The sequence below is a fragment of the Octopus sinensis genome, linkage group LG22 (genome assembly GCF_006345805.1).
Source record: "Octopus sinensis linkage group LG22, ASM634580v1, whole genome shotgun sequence".
Lineage (NCBI taxonomy): Eukaryota > Metazoa > Mollusca > Cephalopoda > Octopoda > Octopodidae > Octopus > Octopus sinensis.
Window position 1 is genome coordinate 16,208,115 of NC_043018.1, and position 12,500 is coordinate 16,220,614.

Consider the following 12,500-nt stretch of genomic DNA (forward strand, 5'->3'; position numbering starts at 1 on the left):
TTAGGGAGTTTTGCATTTTATTCTATTGACCCTTTAACTCTTAGCTGTCATTATGGCTTACCATAAAATTGCATGAAATCATAATTAATGGCTTTTAATAAATTCAGTTTCCGTTTAGATTGTGGGTTCGATTCCTGAATGAGGCATTGTGTTCTTGAGCAAAACACTTCATTTCACATTGCTCCAGTCCCCCATTCAATCAGTGGGGAATGTTGGCCTGCTCACCTAGCCAGCAGGGTGCCATCATTCAAGGGCTAAAACAATGCAAAAGCACGTTGTGACCAGTGATATGCAACAACATCTGATAGCCTGGTTGGTCATGTGATCACATGATATACATACAGCCATATATATATATATATATATATATATATATATATATATTATTTAATAAACACAATACATGTTTTTATGTGCTACTATTAGTTTCATGAACTGAGAGCATGCCAAGCAATGTGTTATAAAACATTGTTTGGCATGTTCTCAGTGCGTGAAACTATTAGTAGCACATAAAAACATGTATTGTGTTTTTAAAGTTTCAAAAATAAGTAATATTTATCTCTCACCAGATGGAGTACTTTTTTTTGTTGATATTATCATCACAGATTAGTACATATATATACATGTATATATATATGTAATTTTATGCCCCTATATATTTATATATATATGTATGTTATTTATACCATTACTGTAGGATATGAATGAAATATCAAACTTTGTGACTGGATCAATACATGGGTGCCCCAAACAGTCGCCATATGAAAATCCACCATATTTACCAGGTAAGTGGGTAAATTCAGTACATCAGGGTACCATAAAGACACAGTCTTAGAGTACTGTCCTTTCTGTAGTGTAACTAGGGGCCATTATTGTCTTCAAGGTGCCATAGAGACACACTATCTTAGGGTATACTGCTGTCCTTCATGCTGGATGTCTAGGGGTTGTTATTGTCTTAATGTCTAAGGGTACACTTGTCCTTCATGAAGGGTGTTGAGGAGCTGTTATTGTCTTTAAGGTTCCATAGAGACACACTCTTTTAGGGTATTGCTGTCCTTTATGTAGGGTGTCTAGAAGCTGTTGTTGTCTTTTAGACTCAAACTCAGCCCTGAGTGAACAGATGTATGAGATCTTCAGTTTGTAGACATAGTCTATCTTGGGCTATATTATCCAATGTCACCTTCGTTTTTTTGAGGATGAAGGCTGGAGGGTATATCAGCCGAAACGTTGTGTTGACAACAAACAAGATGAGGACAAATATCCGTCAAATGTAAATAAAGAACGTCTTGTTTGAAACTCTTTTTTGCTCAGATATATCAAGTTTAGCAACAGGACTTGCAGAAAATACTAATTCTATTTTTCAGTAGACAACATTTTAACTAGAATAACTGCAAAGTTTAATTTCACAGTGAAACAGTTACAAATATAAAAACCGTTTTCAACTGTTTCAGTATGAGTTTTTCTAAGATTTCCTCTTTTGCTAATTCTTCTTGTCTTTATTTATTTATTTATTTATTTATTTTACCTATCGTTGCTGTTGCTGTTGTTGTTGTCATGATACCAGCTGTTCGTGGAAGGGCCCTTAAATTTTCAACACTCTGTGCATCTGCCCAACAATATCTCTCCTCGCAATACAATTTACATAACCTCTATGGAATCACAGAGACCAAAGTATCCTACAGGTAAGCCTCTTCACCCTTTTTCTCTCTCACTATCTCTTTCTCTGCTACTCACTCTCACTCTCTCTCTTTCTCTCTCTCTCTCACACTCTTTATTTCCCTGTTGTTTACACCCACCACCACCACCACCATCACCACCACCCCAGGCTGGCAGAAAATTAGCAGTCATCAAAGCGTTAGATGAAATGTCTAACAGTAGAATGCTACTGCTTTTCCTGATGGTGGTTATTATTATTATTATTATTGATTGAGAGAGCAGGGTATGCCATCAAAGTGACACTGGGGTAAAATATACGAAGCCCAGTATACCCATCATGACTACCTGTCTGATAAGGGTACACCAGGCACATGCATCACAACCATATGTGCACAACATGGTGATCTCATATCAAGATAAACAGTGCATGACTTTGCAGGTGGGGCCAAGTTAGAATTTCTTCAGGTCGAATAGTCCATCCCACTCGAAAGGTCCCTGAACGAAACACCCATGTTTCCAGTGGTGAACCCAAACCCCAAAGAATTCCCCTTAACAGATGGCTATGATGCTTCCCTACTACTTCTGCTCATGATCAGAGGTGTGCATATTGTCAGTCACCAAGGGACATGTTGAACTGGTTATTATTATTATTATTATTATTATTATTATTATTATTATATGTTTGACTTTTGCTTTATATTTGTACAAATTGGCTCCAAGTCTCACCCGGAGACCTCAAGAGACAACAGGTTGGAAGTTCACGTTGTTGTTATGCCCTGTGTGCCATATATTTGGTTGTTTTTTGTGTTGTATTGGTGGATGTCTAAAAAAATAATTAAAAAAAATTTTTTTAAATGTTTGTTTTAAACCTTGAGATTACATAGAAAGTATTTTACGTAGGATATGAGCAGTTCCCATGAGCACTATCTTTTGAATTTCTGCCATTTTTTATTATTATTATTATTATTATTATCGACTGTATGTTGTACCATTTTGGTATTGCTTTGACGATATCAATCTTACCGTTCAATTCAGCGCCATGGTTAATATTCGAAAGAAACGACCATTCTTGATCTCCCGCTCAACGTTTTCTGGCAGTGGTCGTTATGGTGGACACTGGACAGGAGACAATTCGGCCACATATAAAGACATGGCTTCCTCAGTAACAGGTTGGTTGGTTGGCATCAACTATTTTAAACATCAGCTATTATTGCGTTAACCTTAATGAATGCTTATCATTGTGTTTACCTTAGTTAATTAAGGTTTGTTAATTGACAGACATCATCAACTTCAACTTGTTTGGTATTCCAATGGTTGGGGCAGACATTTGTGGCTTTAACGAAGAAACTACCAAAGAACTGTGTCAAAGATGGTATCAGTTGGGTGCATTCTACCCATTCTCTCGAAGTCACAACTGTAACAAACTAAAGGTCAGTAGATGGAGTAAAGACCAAAAAGGTCATATTGCATGCTTAACCCTTTAGTATTTAAACCGGCCATATCCGGCCAAAATATTTAATCTGTTTTATGCTCAAAATGACCAGATCCGGGCTCTCACACCTACCCTACAATGTTATTCTACATTAGGTAATTACATCATCAAGATCTTGAAGATATGAGATAATGCATGATTAATTCAAATCAATGTGAATCAATAAGCATTATGTTTGATAGAATAATCAGAACACTAAAGGGTTAAAGGTCAGTACTTTTGAAGGTTCATCAATGAAAGAGGTTTATCTCAAGGCAAGGGTGTGATCTGAGGGGGCATTTAGCTGTTATTTCTATCTGATCAGGTAATTATGTTGTGGTACTTTTGATGTTTCATCAACTTAAGATGCTCATCTGTTTTGACAGGACCAAGATCCAGCAGCATTTGATAAGGCATTTTCTGAATCAACGAAGAAGGCTTATATGACCCGATATTCTCTACTGCCCTACCTTTATACCCTGTTCTACAAAAGCCATGCAAATGGATCAGCAGTGGTGCGGCCCCTCTTTTACGAGTGAGTCAGCTTTTCATTTTTTTGTTATGGAGTGTTCGTCATTTAAACAATGGAAATTTTTACAAAACAGCTTGTGTTTCATACAGTTCCATATTTAAGAGATGAGGTCACGTAAAAAGCACCCACTACACTCATGGAGTGGTTGGCGTTAGGAAGGGCATCCAGCTGTAGAAACACTGCCAGATCAGACTGGAGCCTGTTGCAGCTTTCTGGCTTCCCATATCCCCGGTCGAACCGTCTAACCCATGCTAGCATGGAGAACGGACGTTAAATGATGATGATGATGATGATTTACATTTGACAGATATTTGTCCTCATCTTGTTTGTTGTTAACACAACGTTTCGGCTGATATACCCTCCAGCCTTCATCAGGTGTCTTGAGGAAATAATAATAATAATAATAATAATAATAACAATGAAAAATACCTTAGGAACGAGAACCCAGGTTCGAAATTTCCCCAAGACACCTGATGAAGGCTGGAGGGTATATCAGCTGAAATGTTGTGTTAACAACAAACAAGATGAGGACAAATATACGTCGAATGTAAATAATGTAAATAAAGTTTGTGTTTCCTTCTTCACATAATAAAGAAAGAAATATAATTAGTATTCTAAGTGTTGTTGTTGTTGAAATGAATATTCCATTCTGTGTTGGTGCAGGAGTGGCTGTGTGGTTAAGAAGTTTGCTTAGGAACAATGTGATTAGGGGTTCAGACCTAATCACATTGTTAGCTGTTGTCCTTTACCACTATACCCACAGGTTAACTCTCTGTCCATCTAACTTCTTCCTCTTTTGCTGCTATGTTTATGATGATGATGAGGAGGAGGAGGATGATGAGGATGATTAAATTTTTGTTTCATTCTAATTCCAGTTTCCCGAACGATAAAGCAACATACACTTTGGATACACAATTTTTCTGGGGTTCTTCTTTATTGATTTCTCCAGTTCTTCAGTCGGTAAGCTGTGAATATTATTATTATTATTATTGTTAGGAATTAAGATAGTTTTCCCTTCCGTGAGCCATTCAGGCATTGTCTCTGGCTCTGCTAGTATTTCATTAAATTTCTCAGCCAGCTTTTTGTATATTCTGTTAGGTATTTTAACCAGAAGTTGGGGATCTTGTCATGCCCAGGTGCCTTCCAGTTGCTTATTAGTATTATCATTATTAAGGCAGGGAGCTGGTAGATCATTACTGCATTGGGGCAAAAGGCTTAATGGCATTTCATCTGTCTTTACATTTTGAGTTCAAATTCGGCCGAGGTTGATAAGATACCATGTTCTCCTGTGTTAGCAGTGCGCATTACATCACTTATTAAGGTTATTACTACAGATATTCTATAACAATTGAGGAAATATTGTATCCCTACAAGTCATTAATATTTACATACCAGCTTCCAGGAATCACCATCATCATCATCATCATCATTTAAAATCTGTTGTCCATGCTGGCATGGGTTGGACGATTTGACTGGGGCCGGTAAGTTGGAAGGCAACAGTAGACACCAGCCTGATTTGGCATGGTCTTCTATAGCCTGGATGCCCTTCCTAATGCCAACCACTCCGAGTGTGTAATGGGTATGTAAATTGGGACATGCAATAATGTTACACTGCTATATTTAGTGGCTATTTAAGTAATGAGTCTGTGGATGATTGAGGGGTTGGATGGGTGCTGATGAAGGAGCAAAAACTCCCGAAATGTGGCATATACACCTGTTAACCGTTTTACATCTACAATCTCATTGTTTACCTCTGATGTCTCACATATGAAACATCATAACAAGAATCAGCGTTGGCTATTATTTCTACAGAATATCTGAAGAGATAACCTCCAGAGACAAGCCAAAAATGGTTTTCTATTCCAAATCCATTCAGACTGAGGAATGTGGGAAGACCATGATCTCATGCTCAAACAAAAGATTCTCAAAATGTCCAATGCTATTCCCTAGTTTTATATCAGTGTGACCTTCTCCTTGAGATATGCTTCGACAAGAACCTGGAATTTCTGAGGACCTATGCTATTGCTAGACTATCATTGAACCAATGCTGGGTTCATCCGTTGTTCTCACAAATCTTCTTTTTAGTCCTGCTGTGTTTCTTACCAGGGTTGTCTGATGGAAGTGCCAGTTTAGTTACTGACAACTCAACCATACAAGTTGTACTGAATTCTACATTACTAGTAACACTCATGAGAGATCTCACAATTGACCTGACATACATACACATGTACATACGTACTGTTGAAATTCTAATGAAGTAATCTTGGATCTAGGTTAGAAACTGGTTCTTTCTCTATTGGCAAGAAATCTCTCTCTATATAAAGCTGAATTTGTCTGTGTGTGTAGCAGGTGTTGGTAGCCTTCAACTAACACTATCTCTTCTGAGACCCTGTGGTGCAAGTTGACCAAAATTGAGAGTATGATAGAAGAAGGCTTGCTCTTCCTTCTGTAGAAGAAAAAATTCAAATCAGACCATGTTAACACAAAAACTTATTTACATCAAAAAGGTGCTTTTTTTCTATGAAAATCCCTATTTTTAATGATTTTTTGACTGCTGTGTCAACATTTTTCGGTGTATTTCAACCAGAAAAATGTTCACTTAAAGAGAATAAAAAACTACAGAATGCAAAATTTTTACTTTTCAAAAATTCCAATTCTAAAGGGTCAAAACAAACCCGAGCAACACCGGGCGATACTGCTAGTCTTGAAATAAAATTGAATAACAACATACATGCATACACATAACAGGCTTCTTTCAGTTTCCATTTATAAAATTCACTGATAACACTTCAGTTAGCCTGAGGCTACAGTAGCATGCTTTTGCCTAAGGTGCCACACATTGTGTCTGAACTCCAAAAGGTTAATTAAGACTAATGCAATGATCAATGATTTCAATTCAAATTCTTTCTCTCTCTCTTCCAGGATGTACAGAAGGTAGCAGCCTATTTCCCTCAAGGTAAATGGTACAATTTTTACACAGGCGAATACCTGATCGGTGTCTCACAGTCGTTTTTCCTTCTTAATGCTCCAATGGATGTGATAAATGTTCATCTTCAGGGTGGAGCTATTATACCCTTGCAGGAACCAGCTCTAACGACCACCACCAGGTAAAGAGCCATTTGCTTCTCTTTTTTGTTTTCTCCATTAACACTTTAGCATTCAAACCGTCCACATCCTGCCCAATATATATATATATATATAGTTGAAATTTACAGAAAAACAAAAGACGAAGACAGGAGTATAAACAACAAGCAGGTGTATTAGTTTGATACTTCAGGAAGTGAGAAAGTCTTTTACATTTCGAGCCTATGCTCTTCAACAGAATGCAACATGAAATAAACAGAGAGAGAAAAAAAACTTGTGGATTTAGCGATCAAGCATATATATATATATATATATATACACAGGGTGTGGTGAATAAACTGTCGTCTAAATTACACAGAAATGAAAATAACACTGACATCTCATTTTAACAGATATATTTACCATAATTACTTCAAAATATCTTGAAATAGTAAAGAGTAAATTTATTCTATAAAATCACCATTGGCTTCAACCACAGTCTCCTTGTTTAAGTTGGTGAATGCTGCTATAATCCTTGCCTTCAGTTCATCTTTGGTGTTACAAGAAGTTTTGTTGGTCCCTTGCTCAGCTGCGCCCCACACATAGTAACCAAGGGGCTTGCAGTGTGGGGAGTTAGGTGGCCAGATGTTAGGGGTGATGTGGTCGCCGAAATTGTCTGACAGCCATGACTGAGTTCTCCTGATTGTGTGGCATGGTGCAAAGTCCTGTTGCCAGACATCGGATATTCCAGCAGCCACCCTCTTGACCCAGTGCAGGACTACATCCTCCAGGCACTTGATGTAGGCCTCTGAGTTGAGTCTGAGGTCGTGTGGGAAGAGGAATGGAGGCATAAGGTCACCATCACCAGTGATCACTCCAGACACCATGATATTGACCAGATGTTTGATTTTTATCACTCTTGGTACATGATTTGGGGATACGGCAAGCCAACGGTTGTTCTGTGTGTTCACCATCTGATCCTGGCTGAAATTTTTCTCATCTGAGAAAAACCAAAGCATGTTGGTTGGAGGGGTTTGCTTGAGTTTGTTCAAAACCTTCGCGGCACATTCTTTCCTGTTGTCCTTCATAGCTTGGGATAAATATTGGCCCTTTCTCACCTTGTATGAGGAATACCAAATGTCCTCATGCACTACCTGCCTGATAAAAAACACAGATACTCCCATGTCCCTGGCGATGGACCTGATTGACTTGGAGGGATTGTTGTCAATCATGGCCTAATTGATGATGATGATGATGATGATGACGATGATAGTGGTGGTGGTGATGATGACAATGATGATGATGACGACAACGACAATGGCGGTGATGATGATGATGGTGGAGGGGGTATGATGACAATGATGATGATGATGATGATTTTGAATATTCTTTTGTTTTAGCCGTCAAAATCCCTTCACACTTCTGTCCGCCCTTGATGCCAGTGGCAGAGCTTTTGGTGAACTTTATTGGGATGATGGAGAGTCTTTGAGTAAGTATTCTTCTTCTTCTTCTTCTTCTTCTTCTTCTTCTTCTTCTTCTTCTTCTTCTTCTTCTTCTTCTTCTTCTTCTTCTTCTTCTTCTTCTTCTTCTTCTTCTTCTCTTCTTCTTCTTCTTCTTCTTCTTCTTCTTCTTCTTCTTCTTCTTCTCTTCCTCCTCCTTCTTCTTCTTGCTGCTGCTGCTGTTGTTGTGTAGCCCCAGGTCAATGTTAACTTAGCAGGTTTATGATTAAAGGCATTCCAAGTGTGACTATCCCCTCATTTGTCTATCCTACCATATTTATGTCAGTAGGGTGTAATTTGTTACAGATTTGGCTGCTATTTCTAGCAAGTCTACCAATAATGTAGAAACCCTTTTGTTGGTTATTTTAAGTAAAAATTATTTGTTTATTTATTCAAACACCTGCTTCATCTCAAACTCACCTGAACCTGTCTGGCTCAGCACATACCTTTACTTGTCTAATATAATACACACCTTTACCTTTCTAACACAACACACACCTGTATCTCTCATACCTTCACCTGTTTGACACTACACAACTGTGCCTCTCTGACACTATACAAACCTGTTCCTCTCTGGCTCAGCACGCATTTGGCACAGGACACACCTGTATCTGTCTGGCCCAACACACACCTTTACTTGTTTGGCACAGCATACACCTTTACCTGTCTGGCCCAGCACACATTTGTACCTGTTTGGCATAGCACACACGTGTACCTCTCTGGCCCATCACATACCTTTACTTGTCTAATATAATACACACCTTTACCTTTCTAACACAGCACACACCTGTATCTCTCATACCTTCACCTGTTTGACACTACACAACTGTGCCTCTCTGACACTATACAAACCTGTTCCTCTCTGGCTCAGCACGCATTTGGCACAGGACACACCTGTATCTGTCTGGCCCAACACACACCTTTACTTGTTTGGCACAGCATACACCTTTACCTGTCTGGCCCAGCACACATTTGTACCTGTTTGGCATAGCACACACGTGTACCTTTCTGGCCCATCACATACCTTTACCTGCCTGACACAGCACACATCTACACCTGTCTGACCCAGCACACACCTGTACTTGTTTAGCCAACACACATTTTTACCTGTCTGACCCAGGGCACCTACACCTGTGTAATACACACCTTTACCTTTCTAACACAACACACACCTGTATCTCATACCTTCACCTGTTTGACACTACACAACTGTGCCTCTCTGACACTATACAAACCTGTTCCTCTCTGACTCAGCACGCATTTGGCACAGGACACACCTGTATCTGTCTGGCCCAACACACACCTTTACTTGTTTGGCACAGCATACGCCTTTACCTGTCTGGCCCAGCACACATTTGTACCTGTTTGGCACAGGACACACTTGTATCTGTCTGACCCAGCACACACCTGTACTTGTTTGGCCAGCACACATTTTAACTGTCTGACCCAGCACACACATGTACTTGTTTAGCCAGCACACATTTTTACCTGTCTGACCCAGGGCACCTACACCTGTGTCATGCAACACACACAGTTTCCCAGACTAATATTTTTTTATTATTTTTTCTTCTCATTTTATCCAGGTTCAGTACCTAATGGTGTATACAATATGATACACTTCTTTGCCAACGAAGCAAGTATCAGTTATTTCTTCTAATCATCATCATCATCATCATCATCATCATCCACCACCATCATCATATCATGATCATTATCATCACCACCATTACCACCACCATCATCACCATCATCAGCATCATCATCATCATCACACCACTTCTGGGTGCCATATCACTTCATGGTGACATGGGGAAATGAAACTTATTCACGCAGGTTTTCTACAACTGGGTGCTCTTCCTGTTGCCAACCCTCACATGATTTTCAAGAGAGGTGTATTCTGTTCCACCTCTCCTTACACATCTTTAATTAGAAACGCAGACAAAACTATGTTACCCGTTTGGGAATAGTATTGTTGTTTGTCAACAAGAACTTCCGGCAGTGTATATTTCGTTTGTTACTGTTATTTATGACAACCTTAACCCTAAAACCTTAACCCTAACCCTAACCCCAACCCTAACCCTAAAACCTTAACCCTAACCCTAACCCTAAAACCTTAAAACCAGTACAAACACACAAACGATGTCATAAATAACAGCGGCAAACGAGATATACACTGCCGGAAGTTCTTGTTGACAAGCAACAGCAGTAATTTTATTCAGCTGAATACAGGTCATTGATTGGTTGAAATTACCAAAATACGAGAACTTTAATGTGAAATAACTTCGTAAATATATAAGTTTTTCTCAAAAATGCTAAGAGTAAAAGATGTTTTATACGACACATTCTACCCGTATCCAAAGTTTGAAAGTGTTTAGTTACAAAAAATTATTTTTTAAATCTGTAGGTCAAAAGGTAAAGATCCGGTAATATAAAAATTGTTGTGTCTGGGGAGAGTCATTTTCTTTTTGTGCCTTATAATGTAACACACGCACCGGTAAAATTTGCACTTTTTTTTCTTATTTTACCGGTGAGTGTGTTACATAATAAGGCACAAAAAGAAAATGACTCTCCCCAGACACAGCAGAATATGCTTCAACACACAAACTCATATAAAGAATCTTGCAAACAAAATTCAAAAACGAAATATAAAAACTGTTATCTATCCATTAATGCAGGTGTAACTGTGTTACCTCTACTGTACCATCTCTAATTAGAAAAACAGGTAAAGCATTATTACCTGTAATCGATCATTGCTAATCAGTTATATAAGTGTTGCTGTGTTACCTGTATTAGTCCATCTTTCTAATTAGTGACACAGTGTAGCTATATTACCTGCACTGTTCCATGTCTTAGTGACACTCCATTGGTTACGATGACGAGGGTTCCAGTTGAACCGAGCAAAAGAACAGCCTGCTCATGAAATTAACATGCAAGTGGCTGAGTACTCCACAGACACGTGTACTCTTAACGTAGTCCTCAGAGAGATTCAGTGTGACAGACTGGGACAAGGCTGGCCCTGGTGAATTACAGGTACTACTCATTTTTGCCAGCTGAGTGAACTGAAGCAACATGAAATAAAGTGTCTTGCTCAAGGGCACAACATGTCACTGGGAATTGAACTCACGACCTTACAATTACGAACCGATTACTCTAACCACTGAGCCACATGCCTTCACTCATATCTAATTAACACAGGTAAAACTATGTTACCTGCAATAGGCCATCTCTAATCAGTTACATAGGTGTTGCTATGTTACCTGTTTTGGTCCATATTTTTCATTAGTAACACAATGTAGCTATGTTACCTGTACTGTTCCATGTCTAAGTAGCACAGGTGAAACTATGTTACATGTAGTAGGCCATCTCTAATCAGTAACATAGGTGTTACTGTGTTACCTGTTTTGGTCCATATTTTTAATTAGTAACACAATGTAGCTGTGTTACCTGTACTGTTTCATGTCTAAGTAACACAGGTGAAACTATGTTACCTGTAGTAGGCCATCTCTAATCAGTAACATAGGTGTTGCTATGTTACCTGTTTTGGTCCATATTTTTAATTAGTAACACAATGTAGCTATGTTACCTGTACTGTTCCATGTCTAAGTAACACAGGTGAAACTATGTTACCTGTAGTAGGCCATCCCTAATCAGTTACATAGGTGTTGCTATGTTACCTGTTTTGGTCCATATTTTTAATTAGTAACACAATGTAGTTGTGTTACCTGTATTGTTCCATGTCTAAGGAACACAGGTGAAACTACGTTACCTGTAGTAGGCCATCTCTAATGAGTAACATAGGTGTTACTGTGTTACCTGCATTGGTCCATCTTTCTGGTTAGTAAAAGAGATGTAGCTATGTTATCTGTATTGTTAAATGTCTAATTAACACAGGTAAAACTGTTACCTGTATTAGGTAATTTTTTAAAATTAGTAACTGATTTAAGTGTTCTCTCATTTACAGACCACCCTTTATAATTCTGTCATCAAAGCTGCTTACTTAAAAGAACCGATGACCCTCCGTAACATCACAATATTTGGTATACCTAGCCAACCTACATCAGTCCTGTTCAATAGATTTCCTGTGCCTTTCTCTTTCCAGCCTCATACCAAGGTAAAGTTTTTTGCTGTTGTTATTGTTGTTGTTGTTGATGATGATGATGTTATTGTTATTGTAATCTGGTGTCAGCCCTGCTGGAGCAATTTTTATCATGTTTGTTGATATAGTTTTTTGCTGTGTAATCTGATGTCAGCCTACCACCACAACTGCCACCGTCACTAC

General features: G+C 38.6%; 1 protein-coding gene across 1 annotated transcript in view; it reads left to right on the forward strand.

Moving 5' to 3' along the window:
- LOC115223218 (lysosomal alpha-glucosidase-like) overlaps nucleotides 1–12,500 on the forward strand; it is a 31,926-nt gene that overhangs the window by 18,368 nt on the left and 1,058 nt on the right. The window contains exons 10-19 of the mRNA XM_029793696.2: nucleotides 698–785; nucleotides 1,565–1,682; nucleotides 2,692–2,825; nucleotides 2,935–3,086; nucleotides 3,514–3,662; nucleotides 4,535–4,619; nucleotides 6,582–6,766; nucleotides 8,123–8,211; nucleotides 9,805–9,854; nucleotides 12,183–12,332. Of these exons, the coding sequence (XP_029649556.1) occupies nucleotides 698–785; nucleotides 1,565–1,682; nucleotides 2,692–2,825; nucleotides 2,935–3,086; nucleotides 3,514–3,662; nucleotides 4,535–4,619; nucleotides 6,582–6,766; nucleotides 8,123–8,211; nucleotides 9,805–9,854; nucleotides 12,183–12,332 (1,200 nt within the window). The remainder of the gene's footprint in view (nucleotides 1–697; nucleotides 786–1,564; nucleotides 1,683–2,691; nucleotides 2,826–2,934; nucleotides 3,087–3,513; nucleotides 3,663–4,534; nucleotides 4,620–6,581; nucleotides 6,767–8,122; nucleotides 8,212–9,804; nucleotides 9,855–12,182; nucleotides 12,333–12,500) is intronic.